This window comes from Tenebrio molitor, chromosome 6 (assembly GCF_963966145.1).
Source record: "Tenebrio molitor chromosome 6, icTenMoli1.1, whole genome shotgun sequence".
In the NCBI taxonomy this organism is placed as follows: Eukaryota; Metazoa; Arthropoda; class Insecta; order Coleoptera; family Tenebrionidae; genus Tenebrio; species Tenebrio molitor.
Window position 1 is genome coordinate 12,206,747 of NC_091051.1, and position 26,812 is coordinate 12,233,558.

Here is a 26,812-nt window from a genome sequence, read left to right on the forward strand (position 1 = left end):
CGACTGTGGCACACCTCTCCGAAGGTAGTTCCGAACATGTTCCTAGCCTTTAGTTGGATTAAAACCACGCAATAAAGCCGGCGATCCGCGCACCTCATCGCCAAAATCGCATCAGTTCCCACGGAAAAGCCGAAAATGCGTGTGACGACGTAAAACGGAAAACGGCGCGCGAGCCAGCCGCGAAAATCGAATTTTCCAAGACGTGGAAATAGTAAACAAGTGTACTTATTGATTTTGGGTGTCGCGTGTATATTGTGGTGTTATTTGAAAGTCATGCGCGGTGTTGGTGGATTTGTTTTTGTTAATAGCTGGTGATCTCGTGGAAATTCGAAAAATCGACTGGACCATGGTTGGTTTATGATATGGCGGAAGTCAAACCCTTGTACTCGACATGTGTTGCCGTTTTGGGATTTATTTGTTTTGTAGTTGGCGCTACTGCCGTCGGAATACCCATGTGGGGGTATTTCGACACCCCTAATGGTAAGTGGCACATCATGCACGCGCCCTTACCAGCAATTCGGACGCTAGTCTAGACCCTCACCTTCACTTCGACGATTGCTGATAATGAGGCGTGATCACGTCAAGTCGACGAACCACGCCACCGACAAACAATGCCTCAAAAGCGTTCAAAGTAGGTTAAAGATGCCCATAAAAGCGTAATGAATAACAAGATTTTTAACTCCTGATACTCACCCACACTCGAGCCCTCGCGAAAAACACATTTATTGCAACCACATATAAAGGAATAATTTACTACCATTTCGCTCCACCTATCTTTCATATCGTTATCAACAAAGTTTGCCGGACTTTTTGTTCCGCTTTTACGACGTATCATAATGGAAAATGCACCACACATTTTCCATTCGCCATTCTGAACGTTTGTTTGGCAAAAATACTCCTGCAAAAGTATGCACCTTATCGTGCATTCGAATCCAAGTCATTATCATCGTACAATAGCTAATGGCAATTGCTGTTCACATAATTTGTATAATGATCAGTTTTAACTTTTTTTTTTCCAATTATGTTGTTGCCAGGAGTATTTACGTTGCAATCGCTCCACCAGTAATTACTCCCTCAGAAACGTAGACGAGACTACACCGAGGACTACACCTTGTTTGTCTTAAATTACAATTATGCGTTAAGTCACAACCAGCTCGGGTTTAGATCGTCGAAAAATGTTGCAAAGAGTGATACATGCATTTCTAATCATTTCCGAGTGTGCAGGAAGGTCAACCACCTATTCCATTTCATGTCTGGGAAAGTTCAGAGAAAAAGTCTACATCTACATCTTTACAATTGGGATCGTGGCATGTGCTGGTAAATGCACTCATAATAATTTTGTCATACGCGACGAAACGTAGCGACAATTCCCAAAATATGACACTTCAGGTGACCTACCAGAAATCGAGTAGAAGTATGTACATACCTGGTTTATTCATCATGTTAGGGATTTTTTACTGAGTCAGTGAAGCCAATCACCAACTAATTAATATTATGTGTACAACCTCCACAATGCATTTTTATTGAAACGTTTCATTTTCCGTCTGATTGTGTAATGCTAGATTAGATGCTTGTTCACATTACACACTTTTAAATTGAGAGATTGATAAAATCGGATAAAATTACAAAAGTAGAAAATGAAGAGATAGCATAACATTGCTTTAGTTATAAAGTTTCAATTCTCTAGTTAATTAAAATGTGTTAATAATTTCGTTCCTCTGTGATCTTTGCTAGTGCAGTTTATTTACCTTTACTGGGAATTTACTGAAAATAAATACGAATAACTTTCAGTAGGTAAACTCCAATAGTAAAATTAAACAAATCAAACATTACATTTCGCATTAGTCTGCATTAATAATAACACAAATTATTAGGATATTTGGTTAAATGGTGGTTTGGCAGAAATTTTAAATATATAAATTCATATTTAGTAGAAACTTGGGGAACAACTATTACAAAATTAAAAGACAAGTAGCCCCCTTTGTGCCTGTAAAACTTACTTGCAAAGTTTATCAAAAATAATATATCCGTTCTTTAATTAAAGGACCAACAATCGTTGCATTATGTTGGCAGAAAATAAAATTCACTAGTGAATTTAATTTTTTCTGATTGGTTGCACTGCACCTGCTATCTGTCGTCTCAAATGTCATGGGAGATACTCAAATTCGCGTTCCGCTTAAAATTTGATATTTGATGTTTCCAATTTCAGTTAAAAATGTCACGGGAAGTACGAAATCTCTTGTGTACTGACACTTTCACGTTCCCACATAACCCTAGTTTCATTTCACCTTAAATCGACACAATGTTGCTGGTTGTATCTTGGGTGTAAATTGCAGTGTTGGTGGTTCTTTGATTAAAAAACAGATTATGGTTGTTAAAAAAACAGATTATAGTTGTTTTTTAATCAATTTTATGCATCTAAAGTAGCCATTTTTTGTAGCGTATAAAAACTGCAACAACTTTTACAGTTGTAGGAACTTTATGTTACACTTTAAAACACTCGTTACAATTGCACTTAATCAAATTTTGCTTAATATACTACAGGAATAAATAAAATACAAAAAGAATTCCGATAGAATACCTGATAGTATAGTGGTGTGAAATGGTCTTTAGTAATAGTAACCTCACTTTTAACATTTAACATGCCTGTCAATTTGTTTTTATCTCCATTTTTGTATGACGTAACTGGTAGTACTTTTTGGAATACCCAGGATTTCCGAAATACGCCCATAAGAGTTACCAATTTGGAAAAGAGTTATTATTCTAACTATATTAAAGTTAGAAATTGGAGCCATTCTGACAAGCTTCAAAATTCAATTCAAAATATCAGTCATAAATGACAATGAAGCATGAACTACATCATTTGATGTACGAAATTGCGTGGCCGGGATTGTTCTTCATTATCACTTTCACCATCATATTCACTCATTTCATGGAAATAAATGACAGTACCAACTTGATTTATATTTCGAAGTTTTTGTCGTTATTTTTTTTGTAATAAGTTTATTAAAAAAATGTGCACAAAGGGCTTTTTACACATGAGATACAACACCCGCTGTGTTCGTGTGTGTAAATTTCCCACTTGTAAAAAAATGTTGTGATTTATACTCATGTGGCATAATTAATACAATTACTATTCTAAACTAATAAATCAATGTATGCTCTTTATAAACGAAATGGTATAATGTAGTGGGCAGTTTTATAAAGAAAATGTGATAGACGTGTACTTGTTTTTTACAGTAAAACATTAACAACTCAAAGTCGAAGATAGATTAAAAACAGTGCGACTTATCAAAAATGTATGTTATCGAAAATGTGTACGTCCCATTAGCATTAACAGTTCATTGGCCACGTGTACCTAGTTATGCACTTAAATAATCGGAAATGTTAATTGATGTACCTCGTTCTAAACTATGTTAATAGTTAAGTATGATTTAGAAAAGAATTTAACTTATAAAATCTTAACTTGAAGAGGTCTGTGCAAATCTGTGTAAGACTTCATTTTTATTATTCTTTGTCATTTGATTTGAACTAAATCGGTCCAGATTCTTCAACTGTTAAGTAATTCACCGAGCATGTGTTAAACGATTGGCCAGTACGTTGGTAATTGGGTCAGCTTAACACTGTTGCAAATTTTTCGACGTCGAACGAACACACTCACGCTTGATGCAACAAATTGCAACTTGACGTCGCGTAACTGTGTCTTGTCGACACAAAGTCGCTTCACTGAGTGAATATTAATTGCGGCGCATATTAACTCCGATGTTTTTCAAAGAACCCACCGTATGCTTGGAATTAACCTTCATGACTCATTGCAAACAGCAGGTTTCATTAAAACGATATGTGAAAGTGTCTATCTGAAGAATGTCTCATCTTTAGCATTTTCAAATGCGTTGAGAAATCCCCTTACATGCCTCGTTTCTAACTCAGGTGGAGACAGACCCACTGAATGAATCAATAACCTAGTGCCTAGTCCAACATCATGATGGTTATTACTGGCTCAAACATACATACATTTTTCATAAAGGTCAGTCAGGTTTGATTATGGCGAGAGCAATAATCTAATACGTCGGCAACCCTGAACAATTTTTCCCGCGATGTATTGGAAAATTAGCGATTTAATTTCGGAAAAACAAGGCCGTTTATTTTGAGAATGGCGCGTTAGTGAAGGCATTTCCACTTCCTCTGCTCTACAGAACAGCTGGTGTTTTGGGGGACACAGGTGTTACACATGACTGCCTGTTTGGTCAATAACCCTTAGACATATTTGAAATACAATACCTATTGCGGGGATGACTCAATAAACTTATTAGTGGGTGGATGATGGAAATCCGATCAGTGTGTGTTCCCAAGAAGAAGCCAATTTTTCCGAGGCGGGTCCCCGAGGAAATGAAAATTTTAGCTCATATTTATTTAGTCGAAAGGTTCCACGGTGAGTGTTTGCTCAAATTAAGGAATTGATGATGAGTTCTTTTGTGGATCCAATAAGAATAAGAGGGAAACGGAAAAAGTGTTCTAATTATGCGAGCCGAGGTTTGATTAAAGACGTCATTAATGATAATTCTATTTTAAGGACAAACAGAAACACATTTCCCTTTGATAAAAAAGTAATCATCATGACAAGTGATGCTTCCTCGAAAAAACAAGAAGAGCGCAAAAATAATAATCATAAATCAAATGTCGACGACGCGTAAAATATTCCCTTGAAGATTTGAGCCACAAAACTTATTTTCTCGCCTTACTTGTTATTAAATTGTTTATTATATTAATCATTGCGCGCCATGTCCCACCTTGAGCGAACAAGATTTCACTCTCATCTTGTGCCATTTTCTCTTTTGACGTCGAATCTTATTCGATTCTCCAGAAGATTGGACTGTCAGTGTATCAAAGTTTATGATGACGCTTTAGACGATGTTCGATCTGTTCACAACAAAGTTTTTACGAGACTCATTTCTTCAGTAAAGTGTAAATATTCATTTTTACAATCGAAGTTGCAGGTATCCATTTACGGTCTTTCAAATATCACACAAATTTAAATTTTTTACCAGAGATCGAAAACAATGTAATGATGTTTATAGAAAGAACGTAGTAAACTTCAATTTGTACTTTATACAAAATCCTTGCTTCAAATTCCAGTGCTAAATAGCAAAACATGCAAACAACTGGGCAGGTGTAAGTGTTTGTATTTTATATTTGAGTTATTTATCTTATTGTCAGGATTTTTATGTGTCGAAGGCTCAACATTCTTCCAGGGAAAAGTGATAATAATTTGTTTGCTCAGTTATGCTATTTTCGTTATGGTTTCCTGTGTTGTGCAAATTATTTTCAGCCTTTCATATTTTACCTAAATTGATCGATGTAGAATTGAGCAATTTTCAAACGTTTCTGTAACTACTCTATATTAATTAGAATAGTAATATGACATATTCATTTTTTATTTTACTTTGATTGTACTTATGACAAATATACGCAAGAAAGAAAGGATAATATTGTCCTTCAGTTGAACTGAAGCATCTAAACAGTACAAAAAAAATCTTAGGTACAATTACTATAATAATAAAAAGCTTTTTATTCTTTGTATTGTCAGATACTTGCTTAATGTTTTGAAGGACTCTTGAACAAGTAAGTAAATACTTTTAAATCAAACAGTTATTTATTAGAGCCAAGTTGTGGCACAGAATTAACGTGACATTTTTGTGAAAGAATTTTTAATTTAAAAGTGCACTCTTAAATGACGTAAGACCATTACTGCAAGTCGAGATAAGCGCTAGAAAGTTTAAAAATGAATTTATCTTTAATTGCATTAACTGATTGCATTTTCTAAAAATCTTAATTATGTACTCGTATCTTTAAGAACATTGATAATTTTAATATTATTCCAGTGTAGTCCTGGTACAAATTTGGAAGCCTGAAACAAAAACTCAATTATATAAATTCGTCCTGGCTTTCTAATTAAATAAACGAATTAGTCTATCGAAAGTTTGGGGTTTTAATCCACTTAAAAGCCTTGGGTAGCATGTTAAGGTGCCCTCTTCAAGAAGCCCCTGTATTGCAGAATCGTCATTCACCAATAAATTTTATATCAAAAAAGTGCTGTTATCATTACACACCGTACCTCTTGAGCGACTTCTTAACCATAAAAATCCAGCACCGTTATACGCTCGTTATTAGTTTTTCCGGTTCTCCTCCTGTGCAGCAGTGTTACAAATGTACCGTTCTAACGACCATTCAAATTCAACAGATCAATTAAAAAAGATTTTGCATAAAAAAATGAAGCACAAATGAATCGTTATATCACCAGAATGAATTTGATCGAGATCAGATTCATCTGTTTGGTCAAGCATGGATCTGATAAAGCGTTACAGCATCGCAACCAGTACGATTTTAAAGCATTGTTCAGTCTATAATTAGGATGTGGTCTGAAAAGAATCCTGTCGAGTTGGCGGGCAAATCTTCACCGAAAACAACCAACAGAAAACCAGTAATAATCTAGTCTCGTCTGCTAGAAGGTATTCGCTAAGCGTGAAGACTCGCTTAACAGTGTTTTCATTTTAAACCCAACGGAACTAGTCGCGCATTCAAGGTAGACCAGAAGAGAGGTATCTTATTTAGCCTCCTTCGAGGTGCTTTCTAGTCTTTCATCGATTCACCAGTTTAAAGAGCAACAAAGCGTTGCTGGCTAAATTCGCAATGAAAATGTCACAAATTGTTGTTTTTGTTCGTCTGTCAACATCGCATGTCAGGTTTCAATGTCACTTGGTCAGCAAACACACTAAATGAATACGTTATAATAACAAGGCGGAGAAAATGAGGTTTTTTTAACATTGCTGAAGAAATAGAATGGGAGATTCACTGTGGTGGTAACTGTTTCGGTGGGTTAACTGGTGAAGGAATAAATGAAAACAATCACGTCTGGGGGCTTTTAAGCTGAAAGTCCGTAGTAACAAAGAAATACTTGGTGTTCTTCAGAATTTAATAAATCCGTTTTAGACTTTGCAGGGTTCAAAAGTCGCGAAGTAATTATGCGAGTTTTACGTGGGTTCAGGTGTTGTGAGAATATGAAACGTGCTGGGAAATTAATTTGTTAAACAGTTTCTTGGCCCGAGATTTACAAACGGTAATTAGATTTCATCTACATGCCCCTTTCTGCGACGGACTGGCAATTAACCGGATTATTGGCGATTGCAATTACGTCTGCAAAATATCGCCGGCAGAGGGCGCCTCGCAAACGTGGGGGCGCCACTAATGTCCGCATAATGCAGCCACGATCCCGACAAAATAATTAGCAAATATTGCCGGGACGGCGCTAATTAATATCAAACTGAGCGTTGCCGTTGGGAGAATCGCCGATTCGATGGCACTCCTGCGAACCCGTTTTTGAATGATGAAGAATGCGAGACAAGTGCGAAACGGAACCAATGAAATTGTAACGCGTTTCCTGTATTTGTGTGAGAACGGAATTTCCGTTCCAGTAACCGCGGGTCTGAATATGCACAAAGATAAATTAACTTCACTGTTTGATAGAGGGCTTGGAAGTTTTTGACGAGGAAGCGTGGCCAGAAATCGATCTGAAAGTGGACCGAGTACAGTGGCGGAATGGAAAAATGTATTGCTGTTTGGCTCGGATGGGTTTCAACAACAAGATCATTTCAGTGGAGGTGACCTCAAAAGATACGACCTCTCCCACGGGGATCGAATCTTGATGTAATATTTACTTGCGATTTAATTTAAAATTCACGATCAATTTTACCAGTGCAGAGAGACTCACTTAAAAGGTTTTCATTTCGGCCGAGTTATTAACATGTTAACGAGGTTTCGTGACATTTGCCACAGTTTGCTACCGGTCATTGGTAAATACGCGATTTTTAATTAAAACATTATATGGGTTTTTGCCGTCCGTAACTTTGTTTGCCTTTTCGGTACTGCATCAGTCTCATTTCCAAATGAAATAAATCAAAATATGTGGGATGTGTAATTGATTTTCGAATTAGTTGGACGATAGCTTAATTAACTCAAATGTTAATTGAACGATGTGCTGCTATGAAGAGCTCTGTACATGTCGAGAACTCGTAGAGCAACCAATCCTGATGGAACTCCAGCAAATAGAATGAATTCCTTTGCTTCCAAAAGATTCCTCACAATTTAGAAAAAATGTATAACGGTAGAGTTTTGGGCAGTTTTGATGATGTTGAAACAAGGCCATATTGCTTCTACATCTTAATTTGAAGTAAAACTAAAAAGACTAACAATATTTTTACATTCAAGTTTTTCTTCTACGTATATGTACTCAGGTGCTAGTAAAAGCTCCGCGTTTTATTTTTGTTAATTTCAACACAACACGACGAACAGAAGTACCTATGACCTTAAAACTGAATTTCCTCTATTGATCAGGGCGTAAATTATGTATGTCCTCAAAATGTTTCACTTCATATTTCGGTAGTTATGCTTAGTAACAAACTGATATTGCCTTAATGTCAGTCATTTATATTTTTCCAATAACCTTTTAAATTACGAAGTACATAAATTATTACTTGTATAATTTTCCTAGTTTTTATTAAAATATTTACAAAAAGGAAAACAATACCAAGATTATGCTGAAACATTTTTCAGAAAACTACGAAGAGCATGAAAATGTTAGGGACTGTAAATGGAACGGTAGTTTAGAGGTTTTAATGTAGAAAAAATAGTTATTTTTATATTAAGTGCGCGAAGAGAGTGTTTTTTGTGCATGAAAAGGTCTTTTACGCCGAGACGAAGGTCGAGGCAGTATAAGCCTTTGAATGCACAAAAACATCTTCGCGCACGAAATATAAACAATATTTTTTCTATAATTGATTCAAAAAATTGAAATCAAAAATTCAAATTTTTGAAGGAACTCTGAAGTTTCAATGCAGTGACCATGTTGCTAGGTAACTAATAAAAAACAGTGCGTGAAATGAAAAACAGAAATAGTCGTATGCGTGAAATTGCATTTCACACACTGTTTTGTATGGTTTCTATGGTTTCGATCTTACTAACAATGCAAAAAAAAATACACGTCAGAAAATGACCCACTTCAGGCACAGATAACTATGCGTGAATTTCAATTTTTTGAATCAATTATAGAAAAAAATATATTTGTTGTTGAAGAAGTTGTACAAAGTGTCTCTAAAAGAACATACATACAGGGTGTCCCAAAAATGGCGTACTAACGGTGCACTACGGTGTAGAAGAGATTACCGTAAACGCCAGAAAAATGTCAAAAAAATTCTATTGGACTTATTTTCTGATTTGGCGGCCTTTGAATGTGGCACTTAACAGGTCAATTATTTTGAAATACATGTATGAAATTGTCATGACAGCTACGTCTCATCGTACATATTATCACAAAGTACAAGATCCCTCACTATCAGTATCTAATCCTGCATAATAGAGAATTTTGAAGTTTTGGAAATCGAAAAAAATATTTTAAATCTTCTACGGTAACATTGCAAGGTAATGATGTATGAATATATATATCATTGTTTACATTGTATTGTATTATCGTTAATAATAATAATAAAAATAAATTATTTTTTTGTCGGAAACATTTTTTCCATATTTTTTTCATGTACATTTAAGCATCCTCGATAAGGTAGTAAGTAGTTTGTACGCCATTTTTGGGACACCCTGTATATCAAGAGTCCTGTGAAATTCGAATATATTTGACTTTTGCCGTTCTGTAGCATATTGTGGTACCAAATAGAAAAACAGAGGTTATGTAAGTCCATTAATGACAGGTTTTTAATAGACTGTTGTAAGAAGAAAAGTAATTAGAATATAGAAAAACTGAAGAAAAGCACAAGCAAAACAACTAGGACACTAAGATTTAATAATTTGACATTTTAAGACGGTTTAAGCGGCTCCATAGCTCGACACATTAAAATTATAGAGCCCCACAATTCCACAGGATTCTTGATATACGTTCTTTTATAGACACTTTGTATATTATGGCCCGGTTGTATAAAGCTTAGTTAACATCGTGTCAGCTAACAACGCGTCGGAAATCCGCCTATTTGATTGGCTGATTCAGATAAAATGTTAAATATCCTCCAATCAGATCGCTTGATATTATGTTAACTTTAACAACGACGACATCGCTTTATTCAACCGGGCTTAAATATAAATTATTACAATGTTTTTATAACTAAGATTACATTTAAATTCAATAAAATAATACCATTGTCTGTCAACTGTCAACTTTATGTCAACTTCTTTCCTTCTTTCCCGTAATCTTGAAAGTGAACTACAAACTAACTCCCAGGTACCAAAATTGCACAAGATAACAAAAAGTAAAGTTTTCTCTTGTCAAAATTTTATGGAATAGCAACAATGTGGTTATAAACATTATTCATAACATTATTGAATATTTCAGCTTGTAATTGCTAATTTAGGGAAATCCTTCAGTGTTTGTTTCAATTTTTTTTTGTAAATATTTTACATACAAATTGATGAATAAACAACTTGAGATTTCTATGTAAATGGAAACGACCTAAATTTGATCAGATGAGATTAGATTTGGTCAGATCAAGCAGATTATCTTATTAGTTGAGTCTTGAAGACTTTTTTTTAGCAATTTACATCAATAAAAATCACAAGAAAAGTAGAATAGTACAATTACATAGTGAAGTGTGTCTTGTTGGCCAATTTCTATTGGAGCAATTTTACCGTTATACAACCATATGTTGATATATTATTGAATGAAGAAAGCCAAGTTCCCATTCCACATTATTATTATATTTATTTGTTCCTTATTTTGATTGACACACCAGTTACACATCAATCAGACAAAATATTGTTTTGCAAAAAGTATTGTTTGTTCCTTGACCATAAAGTGATCATTATTACATTGGGTATTCCGTATTAAATTATTTGACAAACATTTAATTTCAGTATAAAATAGAAAGTAGATAAGTAGAATAGTAGAAATCTGAATAAACAACTAGAGACTTGCGGTTGCTTTTTAGAGAACAGTACTGTTGCATTAAATTTGAAAACTACGCACCTACCACAAAGAACTTCATTTCTCTAACGCTTCTTTATTCTGTTCGATTTGATTCCTTAATTTGGCAATTAAATCAAATCCGCTCCTAGACCCTACCCACATCTGTTGGAATCAGTCGACTGAGACTTACCAAATAAATCATTCATTGAAACAGTTTGACAACTCATATTTATGATGATCATCGATGTATTGTGAAATCTGTTGGAGTTTCAACTCGTGACGTTTTACTAGTGTGCAGAACAGTATCAATTTTTGACCGAAAGACTGCAGGGAAATTGAAAAGAACTGACTAGAATAAGATACCACCACTTTGGAAAGGGGAGAACGTTGTATTATCAGCATCTAAATGATTGCGGAGTCGAACAATCTGTATTTAATGTGCATCATATAAATGGAAAGGAAAAGCGTTCAAAGAGGACTGCGGCAAAGTCAGTGTCACGCCCATATCGATACTAATAACAAAATTTTTAATACTGCTTTATCTTGATTTTCCACTCAAGACATCGATAAACGATAAATTAAATTCATAAACTAGCGGAATTCAAAAGGGATCGTTATCGTGGAAAATAACTGCATTGGTACTGAATCAAATTTTATAGTGCCATTCTCCTATCGAGCAAATTTATTTGTGCTCAAGTTTTCAATTGGAGAAGCTATGAATATGATCTGAATAAAGTTGTATAAATATACGTAAAGACTACATCTCTGTGATACTTTGTAGTATTAATTTACCATTTTTTTGAATAATCTTTAATTAATTCTGTGGAGTTTTATAACGAAATTAACTGGGCTCATTCAGCTGAGAAAATAAAAGTGCTTTAATGCGTTGTAATTCTCACTTTTATTGAAATAAATACTGGAGGATAATTGAAATTAAAATCGGTTATCTTACTGAGGTTTATTTATGTCGGAATAATACTCACAAACAGTCTCTTTTTCTTGGCGTTTAATTAAGAGAGATACAAAAGTGTATTACATCCAAATGAAAATAAATTAATCAAGACAGCTTCTTTCTACACCATTTCGCACGTTTATTCTTGGTCTTGCCGCCTTTAAGTGGGCGCTTTTGTTATTAAGGAAAAAACAGACACCGTTCAAATAAAACGCAAAATGGTTCGTCTCATCAGTTTCCAGAAAGTGACAGTAACGTTTTAATGATTTCCCAATCGTTGGATCTTCTTCCGCTTAGCCAACTTGTAAAATCCGACATCAGAAAAAGTGGGTTTGTTATTATTAAAATGGCATTCATCAACATAACAGCGTTCTGTTGCACAATACCAGAAGTCAAGCGACACAAGTTCAAGAACCTTGTCGAATAATGGGCGGAATTTCGCCCAAAGCCAGCTCTCCTTGGTTCACAATCTGGTCAAATCGTGGGGAATCGTAATTTTTTCTTGTGGCTTGATTTGTGCATTTTTATTGCAAGTTTTGGGCGCGTTCAGGTGAACGAACTTTATGGAAGCGAACGTCTTGAGGACGGGTATTGTATGGGTCTGAAATTTATTCGGCATTACACGCTTCAGGAGTGTTTTTATTGCGTGTACTGAATAACAGATTTTGAGTGACTTTGGAGTTGTGTTTACGTTAGTGGAGTTTCGGAGTGATCAATAACTTGGGTGGATCTAAATGTGATAATCTTTGACAAGTAATTTAAATATCTACAGACTTGACCGACGTTAGAGATTTAAAATTCATGAAAGAGGAAATGCGGATGTTAAAGTAAGGAAATCATTTCTCCTCGTAGAAAATCAGAGATGAGATTTAGGATATCAAGATTTTGTACTCAAAATCAAATCAAGAATGTTTTAAATTTGTACACTATTGTACTCGTATATTAATTTCAAAACATTCAGACTTGTTTTACAATTCATCAAATAAAAAATACGTTAAACCAATAACACAATTTACTACATACTACTATATAGGTCTGTTCAGGACAAAAGGTCCAAAGTTATAAAGTTACGAAATATCAATATATTTGTCACAAATTTTTCATTTGTTAATGATTTAATATACTTTTTTCACTACTAGTCTTAGAAGGCGTCATTATTGAGACTTGAATCGACCCCAGAAGTAGAATTTCTCTCCCTAGGTTTTTTTCAACTATCCCACCTCCACCCGGCGGCACGGCAATTTTGCCGGAGTACATACACTATTACGGATATTACTATCAAGTAATAGTGCGGTGCTTATCAACATAATTACCGGCGTCTTGCCTCCGCATTTTGACTTTGTTGTGTATTATGTTCTGTGTCAATGTTAAGGAACTTCCTCACGATGTGACATGAGTATAATAATATACCTTTTTGAATTTCAACTACCAATGTGTTATCTAAATCCAGAATTTTTAAATTTTTAAAAAGAGATTGCGGTACTATTCCCGTTGCTGAAATTACAAGTGGTAAAATCGAATTTTTTTCTAAACACCAAAGATTTCTCATAGCAACGGACAGCTCTAAATATTTATTAATTTTTGTGTTATATGTCTGTGTTATATTATGTGAATTTGGAACAGCTATATCTAAAAGATATGCTTGCTTTTGTTGTTTATTTAAAATTATAATGTCTGGTCTGTTATGCTTAATATGAATGTCAGTTAAAATTGTTCTATCAAAATATAACTTGTAACTGTCATTTTCCAAACAACTTTCTGGTGTATAACTATAATGTGGTTGTGTATTCTTTAATAAATTGAATTTAACAGCTAAATTCATGTGTATAATTTTAGCGAATATATCGTGTCGTTTTTTATATTCGCTTTGAGCCAAAACGGTGCAAGAAGAAATAATGTGTTCAATTGTTTCCCCTTCAGTTCCGTAAATCCTACATTTATCAATTATCGATTGTAAACCGCATATGTGTTTTTTATAATTTCTTGTATTTATAACACGATCTTGTATTGCAAATATAAAACCCTCCGTCTCAGGGTGAATATTTGATTTCTTAAGCCATGCATGAGATGCCTGAATATTATCTTCTGGTTGTTCCAGTTCTTTAAAGTATCTCCCATGTAAAGACTTCTGTTTTATATTTGCTATTGTGTCAGGTATATTTGGCTTAACAATGTCTGAAATTATATTATCACTTAAATTTAAAGGTGTGTAGCCTTTATCGGCTGAAACCAAAGCATTGAAAAAGGTGTTATCACGAGCTCTATTGAGGAAATAATTTTTTAGTGAAGCAATTTGATTTTTTAGCAGTATTTCTAGATTTGAAAAACCCCTACCACCGTTTTCGCGTGGTAAATTAAATCTTTCAATAGCAGATTTAGGATGGTGTTTACTAAATTTGGTAAAAAGAACTCTAGTTTTAATGTTTATGTTCTGTAAATTAGTTTTGGACCATTTTATAACACCGAAAGAATAGGTCAGTAATGGAACAGCATATGTATTAATAAAAAATGTTGTTACACAGTCTAGGACTGGTTTACAAATCTATGAGGGGCGTGATAACCAACTCAATAGACCGGGACCAATGGCTTAATGTGACTTCCGAATCACGAGATAGAATATAGCCTTTTTTTTTCTTTTTTTTTTCGCCCTGGGTCGGAATCGAACCCGCGACCCTCGCGTCCCTGAGCCGAAACGGACTCCCTTAGGCTATATTCTGCCTAAGGTTAATAATTTTTTATTATTAACCAGTAGTCAATAATGAACAGCCGTCACCTAGCAACGAAAGATTTTCTTTGATTTTATTGGTTAACGTAGACACGACGATTTTCAATTTTCATAGCAACCGTTGAAAAATGAGAACTCGGATCGTCGCATCGGACAAACAAATTTAATTAATAATTATTATTAGAAAGGGTTTTAACGGATCTAGTAGTGAAAAAAATAATATATACACCACGCTAGAGAAGACAATTTTAAGCCTCGCTTCTTTATTCCCTCGGCTTAAAAAAATGTCTTCTCTACCTTGGCGTATAATTACTATTTTATTTCTTCATCCGGTATCTTCGACTTGGTCTCTGCACTGCTCTTGCGAGATTTTGCAATTAAAGATTATGGCCATTCTTCCTAACAATTCAAGTTCTTCTTCCTCAAGATTAAATTTAAGTTTGTCATCATTTAGGTACTTTATAATGAACTGTAGATACACCGTTCTCAAAATGATTTTTTCTACAAACACTAGTAAAAAGTCAATTTTTAACACGGCGTACATGAATTAAATTAAATTATTTTTTTGTTCGACACTGTCAGAATTTGAGAATTTTCTCCTGTGTGAACGGATTTTTATAAATTTGACAACTTTTCAAAACTAAACGTCAAGCTAATTTTTAAGATTTTTAGCGATTTGGAGCCTTTAAGGGACTCGTTGAACAAAAAAACGTTGTATTCAACTCGTTCTTGTGTAATTTTGGCTTTTTTTGGCATGAGTGGACCAGTTTAAAACTCGAGTGAAACGAGAGTTTTAAAGGTCCACGAGTGCCAAAATTACACACGAATTCGTTAAATAAATAACTAAAATATTTAGGGTAATTGATAAATAAATCGTGACAAATACTTCCAATGACCTTACATTTGACTCGCTCGAGCTGCCTGTGGGACCCTTCTATTCCTAGGTCTTGAAGTAGTTCTACTCCGCTCAGAAAAAAAATGACAGTTTAACCATCTCAATGGAGATACACAAAGGGGCGATTTTCGACCGCTTGAAGATTAAAAAAATTAAACAATTTTTAATTCGTACACAGGACATATTTCATACTCAAGTTGCAAAAAAACCACTTTGCCTTTGTAACAGCACTTTTATGGCATTAGTCATTTGAAATTACTTTAAAACTGTACTTATATGGAAAATATTAAATCAAAACTATGATTTTCTGGTACCTTTGTGCCTTTATTTGGTTCAAAAATATTGAAAAAACGCTGTTGCAAATGACAAGTGGTTTTTTGCAACTTGAGTCAACTATACCTACTTTTATCATTTTAACACCCGACTTTTTTGCATTTCTTTATCATTTACAGACAAGAAATTGATGAAAAACGGTTTGGGTTTGGGGTGAAAACTCACCTCATTAAGAGTTAAGGCAATTTCAGTCGAGTTTGAAACATAAACGCAAAACAATGCCTTTTAGGGCAGGTGCTTATACCATTGTTAATGGCAGTCCAGTTAGAAGAGAAATTCACGCAGAACAGGGGAGATTATCGATCATATCTTCAGTGTTCCCATTAGCATTTCGCCCACCAAGGCAAATCTTGGAACATATTGATAACACAATAGTTAAGATGGATATGGGACATTAAAAAAAACTCGTTTCCATGGCCGTTGCCCATGAAAGATTTAAATGTGTAAGAAAAACGAAACGATAGTTTTAATTTTGGTTGTTTTATTCTTGGAGATCATCTTCAGATGAAGAAGAAAGCCCCCCTAGGGAAGACTAGATTTATATTCTATTTGAATTTTATTTTATTAGAAAATAAAATGATTGAAAATGTTTACAGAGTTTCATTTATGTGAACATAGGAAGTAGATTTGTAATGATGTTATGATTTTCCAACAGGAGTACAAATCCTTTTAGTCAATAATACATACCATAATATGTATTAAAAAAAAGATTTTCTTAAGTTATCAACATGAGAAAATGGTAGCTGGATTGAAAATCAAGGAAAATACAGCAAAGTTCTGTTTGTTTCTGTTTGTTTTGTCTCTGTAGTTGTTGCATTATTAAATAATTCCTTTCTATTAGGCATTCACGATCGTTTTGGGACCGAATTGGCTATGATTTTTTTTTTCATGTTGGACTAACTGACTCAGTGATGCAACGGATGTAATTTTTTTTTCTGTTAATGTCTGTTCGACATTTGCTTGCCACCGCATTGCCAGATTTATTATTTTAATATTCGTAAGAAACTAAATGATTTATTAAGTGTGTAAAAATAATTTAAATTTCCTTCAAAGGAACAGTCAAAATTGTCAAAATAATTTTATTACGATAAAAAATTTCTATTAAACGATTTAATTTAATTTAAAAAGGACAGACCACATTTAAGAGATTCGGCAACAATGTACTTGCTCAGAAAATATAACCTTAAACTGAAAACAACCTAACCTAACACAAAAAGTGTCAATTTCCTTTAGAGAATTTAGTTATCACCGAAGTACTGCCAACAAAATCACTAGATGCTCATAGCCAACTCGGTCCCAAAAAGATCGTGAATGCCTAATAAGTATGCTCTAAAGCGAGTAGAAACGAAACTAATTTTTGAGCTGATAATGAACTGTGTTCTGGATTTAGTTAGTTATTTTCTTAATACAAAAAGGTCACAGTGCTTGAAATTGAGCACAGCTTGATGAGTCGAAGGCGAATTTTGACTTTTTTTAAAACACCTTAAAATCAGGCCGAAAGCCTTGACATTTTAACTTTTTTTAATATTCCCTAAAAACAGGGTAGAATCCTTAAAATTTTAACTGTTGCCCCAAACAGGCCAATATATCGGGTGTTTTTTTAAATTTCATCTCATAGTAGGTGTTGAAGTGTCGATTGTGAACGCACTATATTGCTTACGAATCACGGATCAGCTGTTTAAATCTTACGTTTTACACGAGTGGTGCGTTCACAATCGACTCTTCGACGCCTACTACGAGGTGAAATTAAAAAAAAAAACACCCGATACATGGTAGTCAATCTTTTTCTGCTCTCCCAGAAGTATTATTTGCTGTTGATAACATTTTCACAAACTACTATGTACTCGTAGTTGTATTCGTATAATCAAAACACATTTTATTCCATTCCTGCTGAGGAACATCTTAAAGTTGGGTAGTCTTCTTCAATACTACTTTCAAAACACTAGTCCAGTAATTACATGTAGTTGATTCCGAAGAATTTTTTCCAGCTAGCTGAATTTTAATATACATTTTCATTTAGTCCTTATAAATAATATATTAAAAACACCAATCAATCCATCAGACGGAAAAACTTTTACATCGTATTAGAAGTATCAATAATGTAATGTAATAATAATTGTTTTTTCAACTTGTATAAATTTATTTCTAAAAAATATTTTACAAAGTTGTTACTAAATCGCAGAGATTTATTGCGCTAACTGATCTACTAAATATTACCGAACCTTGTTAAAAGTAAAGACAAAAGGATAAAAAGACTTTTTCGGTATACCATTTGAAAACTTTCGTATAGATTTGCTTGTGACAAACAAACAATTAACACAAATCCCCTCCTGCATGTTATGGGACCATTATGTACACCACAAAGTGCTTTTGGCACGTGGGTTATTGAAATTATAACACGTGTTGCTTTTGTTCCATTGAACACACGTTGATGTAATGTATTTCGTCTATATTTAATGAGAAAATTAAGATATTTTCAATTATATCAACGAATCCTTAAAAGAAGCCATTTATTTTTTTTCCGTTAATGATTACTCAATAACAACAATTACAGCAAGAGGTGCAATCAGTATTGAATGATGTTTCCTCTTTGATCGAAAAATACGATTTAGTATTCAAACTGATGTAATTTTAATGGGTTTAGTCGTTCGTTTTATATAAACCTTGCAGGGTCTTTTACCCAAATGAACTTGTCCTTTAATAACTCGACGTTTTCCTGTACTCCATTTTCCATTTACAGATAATGGTGCCATCAGCAATTATTTTCTGTTTCTGATTAAAACTAAATAAATAATGAACAAACCGCATCAACGACATAACTACGGATCTAACCAACAAATCTGCAATAAATAATAAATCTCAAGAATATCGAGTCTGTCCCAGTCCTTTTTGTGCTTGTTGACCCTCACCAGCGGTCTTCCCACACGGAATTTGGTTGCTAATCTCGAGATATTTTAGATTTAAGAGTTGACCTATAATGGTTTATCTGATGAATTTGTTAGACGACGCACGACCCACGATCGAGGCTACAAAGTATCGCATTGTTAGAAAAAAATAAATCTTTTGATTATACTCTTTGCATATGTATGTAATTTACCGAAGGTTTTCTTAGTCACATCTTTTTCAAATGAAATTGTTGCTAAACACGTAACGGAAAGAGACGATTATTTTTAAAATGCAAACATTTCTCTTGATATTGAAAATATTTTATTCACGATTCCACAATGTCATGAGAATTACATTGATTTAAATCGAAATCTCTGTGAGCGTTCTAATTGTATTTCATTTGCTTGTCACTGATTTTTAGGTACAAACGTAATTAACGCTTGTTTTCGAAATTACGGTTTATTTTTGTCGTTTGTCCTATTTTATAAGTCCATTTATTTAGTCAAGGTTGTAAGACTCGTAATACATTCAGTTTAAGGGGATTAGTGCATCATCAATTGAGCACTTGAAGAACTAATTACTGAATTAAAAATGAATGAAGGAACTTCATCCGAGAACTTCTTTTTGTTGTTTTTGTTTAAGAATAACGTCACAAAAAATAATAATATTGTTTGTCACAAATTCGTTAAAGCTGATAAAAGCCCCCACAACTAATGAATAATTCATTTGGATGAAAGCCAAAACGGAGTTATTTTCGAGTAATTCTTCAAATATGAAAACTGACAGTCTGTTGAGACTCTGAAATTAATGACTTTTTACGTCTGTCGCCCCATTTTCCGATAAATTAAAAAAATAAAATCGAACCGACCGTACTGTCAAAGCAACGATTTAGAATCCGGACGAGTAGGTTGTAATTTAATTTAAACGAAATAGATTTACACATCAATAAACCGGAAAAATTCATACAAATGACACATAAAAGAAGAACGAAAACCAATTTTAAGATTCTTACGCCCAGATTTTAGTACTGGTGGATTTAATTTAAAATACTATACGTGCGTCGCATCGGAACCCTCGGGATCCATACTTTGCATTTATATTATTTCTGTTAGCACGATATTGAAGACAACTTCTAAGTAACTTCATCGGAATATTCCCAACAACATACGCTCGGGAGAATATCCAGAACACTATAAATTTTCATTTGAGACAAAGAAAAGTTTAGAAAATATTCGTTTTTGTTGCAGCCGGACCTGGCGAGGAGAGAGGCTACTTCGGACCGTGGAAAACTTGCAAACTGCTTTTGTACAACCGTGAGAGATGCGGCAAGGACTCGTCCAGATTTAGAACATCGAGTGAGTACGAATCGGAAGGAATTTCCTCCTTTGACTTACAACGGTTCTCGCAAAGTGCAAGTCGTGATTGTGAGATTTTTTACTGCTCAAGAGAAATCGATTCTAACGTGATCGGAGCCATCACAATCCCATCAGTTGCACTTAAATTGCGCTGAAATAAAAGAAAAGTGAAAGAGCGTTTCAAATTGCCGATTTCAAACCACCTGGATGGTCTCCCTGACGACGAATTAATACGCACAAATGTTTTAAATGATCAACAGCGGGGTTGTTTTTATTTTGACTAAGTACTTTCGAGCCGGATTTTTACTTTACCACGAGTTGAATTATTAAAAGCACGTAGCCTAAATTAAAAAACGCATTAACGGACGGCGTAATTAAAATGCACTTTAGCCCCACGATGTTTTCCTTTTTTTATTTTCGCAATTATTTCAAATTGTTGTTTGTTGCAACATTTAATTGAATTATTGTTTCAGTTGCCGTGTGGGTGGCAGGGCTGGTGGCCGCAATAGGGGTGGCGGTTTTGGGCTTCTTCTGCTTCCTGAGTGTTGTCCAGTTAGCCATGTTGAGCTCGAAGGAAAAAGTTATGATGAAATACAGCGTCGTCGTCGTAACCAAATTAGCATTAGGACTTCTTGCAAGTAAGTTTGTCTATTAATTCGAAATTATTTCACAACCAGAAATGGAGCGTCTCGAGATGTGGCGGTAATTAAATTTAAAAGAAAAGTAAAAGAAAAAACATGAGTATGTACATACTTCATTTTCCGAATTTTACACAGGGATCAAACTACTCCAAATATTCATATAGAACTAAAGATATAGTAATTTGTCATAGAATTAATCTAAAATTACATCTGTAAGCGTTTTAATAGAGAAAAAATACTCGTACTTTCTTATATTGTTAAGTATCGGGCCTTCAAATAAATATATATTTAGAGTAGGCGTAGGCGACATTCTAATTCTGTTGACAGTGTAAAGTAATTTTTTGTAAGTAACCAATTAATCTCCGGAGTTACACAGGTTACATAGTAAGCTTTTTCCCAATTTCATATTGTTATATTCCGTGGAGGGGGAATAGGGAGAATGCACTACAAAAATTAAAAATATTTTCTAACGTAATTTTATTTCGTTAAAATGTCAGACGTTTCTTGTGTCATTTTATACGCTGGAAAAATGTTGCAAATAGTTGAATTTCCATAGGTTGCTCTAAATATAAATTTATTTGAAGGCCCGTTATAAGAACAATGTAAGGAAAGAAAGAAAACTGTTTGAGAAAAATATTTCGAATTGAATTTTAATAAAAAATTAAATCTTTAATAACTTACCCCTGATTCCTTTTTATAAAAATATGTCTGTTCTCTTTAGTACAGAGAAATATATTTTTGGTGAAAAATAACAAATATCATAAAATACCAGGCAGTTAAAATGGTTCAGTTCGCTGTAGTAAATCTTATAAAAGAAGTAAACCAGTAATTTTTAACAATTCTTAATCCTTAAAGAAGAACAGGATGCATAAGCACAGATGTATGATCTTTTAACGTAAAGTGAAATTAGCTGCGCGTCATGTTCTATTTATATTTACAAAAGGTGCAGATTTAATGTCATTTATTTTAAATATTAAAAAAGATTTTGACCATTTGTTCTTTACTGAATGATTGTGATTAGGTTTGCAATTATTTACTTCATTATTTTCAGCATTTCAAAGGAGTGATTTTATGTCGGTTCTAGTTCTTTCTTATTTCCATGGATACAAAAAATGAAATATTAAAAATTATTGGGATAAATTCAATGTTTTTAAACGTTACCACATTTAGTGTAACAAAAAGGTCCATATCTTCTGCAAAACAAGATTTCTCCAAACATTTAATATTTTACGACTTCTTAACAACGTATTGCTAAGCTGTTCCACGAATTTTGGGACAGCCTGTAGATTAGAGTAAATTATTTTTTAATTATTATTATTACCACCGGCCCTCTGGAGCGGTTGAACTGTCGAATCCATCTTCAGGGCCGGTGTCGATTTGTGGACCGATGCCTCTTCCACGCCGGAGTGACTCTGCAAAGAGCCGATTGGGTCCCGCCTCTCGAAATGCAGGTCGTCTCGAAGAAGAGCATCGTGTTTTTGTCCAGCTCGCTTTTACGGAGCCGCAGTCTTTTTTGTACAGAGAGAGGAGTGAACGAAACGAACACGTTTAGAGTGTGAACGAAAGTGGGCCGAATTACGGCCGGTGTCACCTATTTGGGAAAGTTGGGACCAAACGCGGGGCGAACGGCGCCCACTCATTGGCCGACCAATGAGCGGGTAGAGTACCCCGAACAAAACCGGGACCAGTATCACATATAAAGAAGGTGTTAAGTAACTTGTTTTCTTTGTATTTTAACAACGAAACAGTTTCTAAATATTTATTGTTTTTGCTTAAATAAATTTATTTGTTTCTAAAGCTTCGCAGCAAGCATATTGTTGGAAGTTGGAAGTAAGAGTGAAATTTTTAAAGTTAGAAAGTGTCAACTTTGAGTGGGTGATATCTTCTAGGATAGGTTCTTACTGATTGTTTCTGATATAGACGTTGACTGACACGCAAACAACTGTTTAGCCATGGTCATTTATTGATAGTAACATGTGAAATTTAGTTGATTGTGAAATTAATCGATGAATTGTTCCAAGATATTTGCCTTTGTTAAATACTTATGTGAAAAGGGTTGAACGGAGCAACAAATCCATAAGGGTATAAGTCAAATTGCATTAAGAACTAATTCAAAGGTATTTTAAACTGGGGACAGAATTGCACGAACATTCCTGAACACCCAAGAAGTTTTGTCGTAAGTACAAGAAATCCAAGATATGACTCGTTGGAATAGAAAAGTCATAGTGAAATTAGCAAAGCTTTGTTGTTTTTCTGTAGATAGCTTAGAAAACATATTGCAGTGTGAATTAAATTTCTTGAAGGATCTATCACAGTTTACGAAAGTTGGTTTAATTACTTTTGTCAAGTCAAAACTCCGACATACACCAATTCCTAGAAATTTTATGGAACGATTTCAGCAGGAAAATGGTAAAAACAGTGTTGTGGGACTCCGATCGAGTTATCGGTGTAATTTTCGAAGAATGCCGCAGAATTAAAGGTCATGATTTACTTCAGGGGAAAAACAAGGAGTTTACTTCATTAGATCAATATTTAGCCCTGACGTAACATAATCTGTCTTTATTAAAAAATGAATTTAACTTTTATGCTATGTTTTTGAAATTGTGCAATAAATATACACATTACTATGTTTTTATTTTTAATCATTGTTCATAAAATGTTATTCTTAGTTCTTTGATATTGTACACAAATAATCTAATTCGATCTATTATTTTTATGATTTGATATTACATATATAGATGATCCATCATTTGTTGACAAAGACAGCGACAGTAACGACAATAACATTAAAAAAAGTGTCTGTAATGCTAATGTAAGGTAATTGTTTATACCTGCATAAATTTTGTCACCGCAAATCCACGAAATAAAATAACAATGATAAAACTTCAAATACAACATCTATTGATTTTAAGGAACAGAGAGTTTTAAATCAATAAGTCTTTGATTCCTTTTTAGAAACTCGTCTGTAACTATCCAACACGGATTGCAAAGGTGGGGTATTCTTAATTTGTTGCAAAATCATGATGGAGAGACATACATTTATTAAGCAATAAATAAACGCCACGGCCCTTTTCCGTATAATATCCAAATATAAATTTAAAGAAATGAGGACAATCCCTTTAAGACACACTTGCAAGAGCAATTTTCAATTAAACAGATCAATTTCCGATCATAAAATGTAATTTTATTTTTGTTGCTCAAAAAATAATATCTAATATGTAAAACCTTAAAAAAGTTTTGCCTAGCTGAATAAATTGCGTTCGCTTTTTATTGAAAGAGTCGGAAGCTTTATGGGCCCGCATAAACGTAAAACAATTACAGAACTCGTCTTTATTTACTAAACACGTGCTGTTTAAAAACAAATCCTACAAACAGTTGAAAATAATTTGATCGTGAATGCACCTGGTGTACGTTTGGAAAATAAACCGTCTAGCGTTACCACTTCCTAATGATTACAAAAACTCCAATTCATGAGCGAACGCAATCACCGGATTAGTCTGGAGCCTTGAACGCACAATAACAACAAATTTGCATTTTTTATTGTTGCACTTTTCCTTATGTGTGTCGCTGTTGCAAAAGATGTACATCATCGATTTCCAAATCGCGTTTATTTGCAAAGCGCCCCCCGTGAAAGCTCGATTCATGGCTGATGCGATCGACACTTGACCGGAAATGAAACCTCTCATCCAGTAGTCTGCAGGATATGGCAAAAATAATTTGTCGTCACCGGAAAATATTGCATTCCTCCGTCGCAAGGGTGCACCCCGATTCAACACCGAATATTAAACTCTGGCTTTATTGTTACAGCTCTGTTGGCCATCGCCGCCGCTGGACTTTTTGCATTACAAGCAGATGACAGGGAACACAATGGTTTCGAAATTAGTCGCGGTCCCGGATTTTACATTCAGGTCAGTTTAGGATTTATCGCCTTATTCCCAAAGTCCCTTAATAACACGGCCAATAACGCCAATCCGATCACAAACCAACTGAAAATTTTGACGGATCTACCAATGAAAATGGTCTCTTGGCATTTCCTGCCGGGAAAATGGCAACGTCGCTTGTTGCTGATAACAAGTTTTTCCATCTGTTACGCACCTGGAGGCGGTTATCTATTGCATAGTTGCGGAAAAACAAATGCCGCGACAATCCAGAAGCAATTTGTTGCTGTCTTCACGTTCGTGTTTGGTTTGATGTTCTAATAAATTTTAATTTTTAGATACTGTTGATTGTATTAACGGTCATTCTCTTTGTGATGTCAATTTATGACGTACTGTTCTCGAGACGAGATGGCGGAGATCCTACCAGGGTTGCTGCGCCGTTGGAGGGAGCCACTATTGGGAATCCAGGCTTCAGGGAGCGTACAAATGGTAAATGCATTTGTCTGTAATGTACGCTAAATGTGAACATATTACCTTTTGAATTAATAGTAATAGCTACCACCAGAAAGGACATTGTAAAAATGCCACCAAATATTCCAAAAAGTTGCGATCCTGATCTTTTTTCCACTTTTCCCAAATTTTCATATAACTTTTACTTATTCGCAATGACGTCAAAGACCAGTGTAAAGAGTTCCCAAATTTACAAACGTACCTTAACCCTCGAGGTAAATTTCCATAAATATTTTAAACCAAAATGTGTCAACACAATGTGAACACCAATTAAATATTCAAAAGTACCTAACGCAGGAAAACACCTGGTGAAAGTTTTTCTCGTTGCTTTTCTGGCTCTAAATGAACATCTAAACATTCCCGAATCCCGAATTTCAAATTTTTATTTTAAAAAATCTCCGTGTGTTGAATTGGAATGTTCGACGATTTCAGGAAGGAGTGTCTCCGTGACCGACGCAAGCGGTAAGCCGTACGTCCCGACGGCGTCCAACGGAAGCATGGCCTCCATGAACACCACTTCGACGACAATAGGATCGACAAATGGGTCCACCGTGGGTTCCTCGTCGGTGACGAGGTCCCCGCTCAGGTCTAGTTTGAAGAAACCCAAACCGAAGGACGGATTGGGTATTCAGAATCCTGGATTTTCGGGAACCTCGCCGACTCTGTCCAGGAACGGCAGCACGAAGAAAGTTCGAATACAAACGCACAGTACCGAAGTGTAATAACCAAGTGCAGACTGCTGAAAGTTATTGATATTTTATTAATTTATTAGTTGCATTGAACAAGTACAAAAACACTCAATTGGCTTAATTCTCATAAGTGCACTTATACAATTATGCAACACGAACTGCGTATACTGTTATCAGGAACGAGTGAAATGTATATAAAGATATCTTTAAGTACATTACGTTGTAAATAGTTTTCTTAAGCTACTTATGAATTACACTTATTTTTTATTCCGTCCACTTTACAACAAAGCTGTATATTTTTTTTATTATTTTGTGTTAGACAGTTTATATATTTTATTGTACCCGTTCGTAGAACGGACAAATTTGACATATTTTATGATTGTTATTTCGATTTTTCTAGACTATGCTAAAATGGGTTGGGTTTGTTTTTCTAACGGTCGAGTCGATCTAAAAAGTCTTTTGCTTTAACTAGAACCTAGAACTAATCGAATTTTAATAATTTGTAAATAGCCAATAGCAGAGAACGCCAATTGTTACATCCATCCATCGCTCATGTCATATTCTTAAACAAGTTGTCCATTTTATAATTAAACACAAAATTTTGCTAGAACCTTTTGGGCTTTTATTTGTACTATTTTTGTGATACTAAATAGACGTGTATCATGATACGTACTCGTTGTGAATTTTGTTCATTTAAATATTTTACTATTATCTCATGAAATGTCATACCTGTCACTATGTTTCTAATTTAAAATCAAATAAAGAAGTTTTCGAAGCTACGTTCTACATTAAATATGCAACAAGATGCGGGTGTGTAGCTTCGACATCCTTGGGGACTCCGAGAAACGAACTAGTTTTAACGAGATTTCGTATTTTGACGGACGATATGTACCTCCATCACGATCATAGAATGAGACCAAGTTTCACCGGATTAAGTCCCTTCTCCCAAAAGCATTACCATTCAAACACTCAAGTTTAGATGACG

At 34.5% G+C, this 26,812-nt stretch overlaps 1 protein-coding gene across 1 annotated transcript; it reads left to right on the forward strand.

Annotated features, from left to right (window-relative positions):
* LOC138132615 (uncharacterized) lies at nucleotides 1-26,606 on the forward strand. Its single transcript, XM_069050184.1, has 6 exons — nucleotides 1-480; nucleotides 20,002-20,109; nucleotides 20,583-20,747; nucleotides 24,558-24,658; nucleotides 24,967-25,117; nucleotides 25,571-26,606. Exons 1-6 carry the CDS (start codon nucleotides 363-365, stop codon nucleotides 25,858-25,860), a joined length of 933 nt encoding a protein of 310 aa, XP_068906285.1. The 5' UTR covers nucleotides 1-362; the 3' UTR covers nucleotides 25,861-26,606.
* Nucleotides 26,607-26,812: the final 206 nt, after the last annotated feature.

Coding starts and splice junctions, on each gene's coding strand:
- LOC138132615 (XM_069050184.1), top strand. CDS start 363: ATGGCGGAAGTCAAACCCTTGTACTCGACATGTGTTGCCGTTTTGGGA. Junction 20,110..20,582: donor GTCCAGATTTAGAACATCGA/GTGAGTACGAAT, acceptor TTATTGTTTCAG/TTGCCGTGTGGGTGGCAGGG. Junction 25,118..25,570: donor CTTCAGGGAGCGTACAAATG/GTAAATGCATTT, acceptor CGACGATTTCAG/GAAGGAGTGTCTCCGTGACC.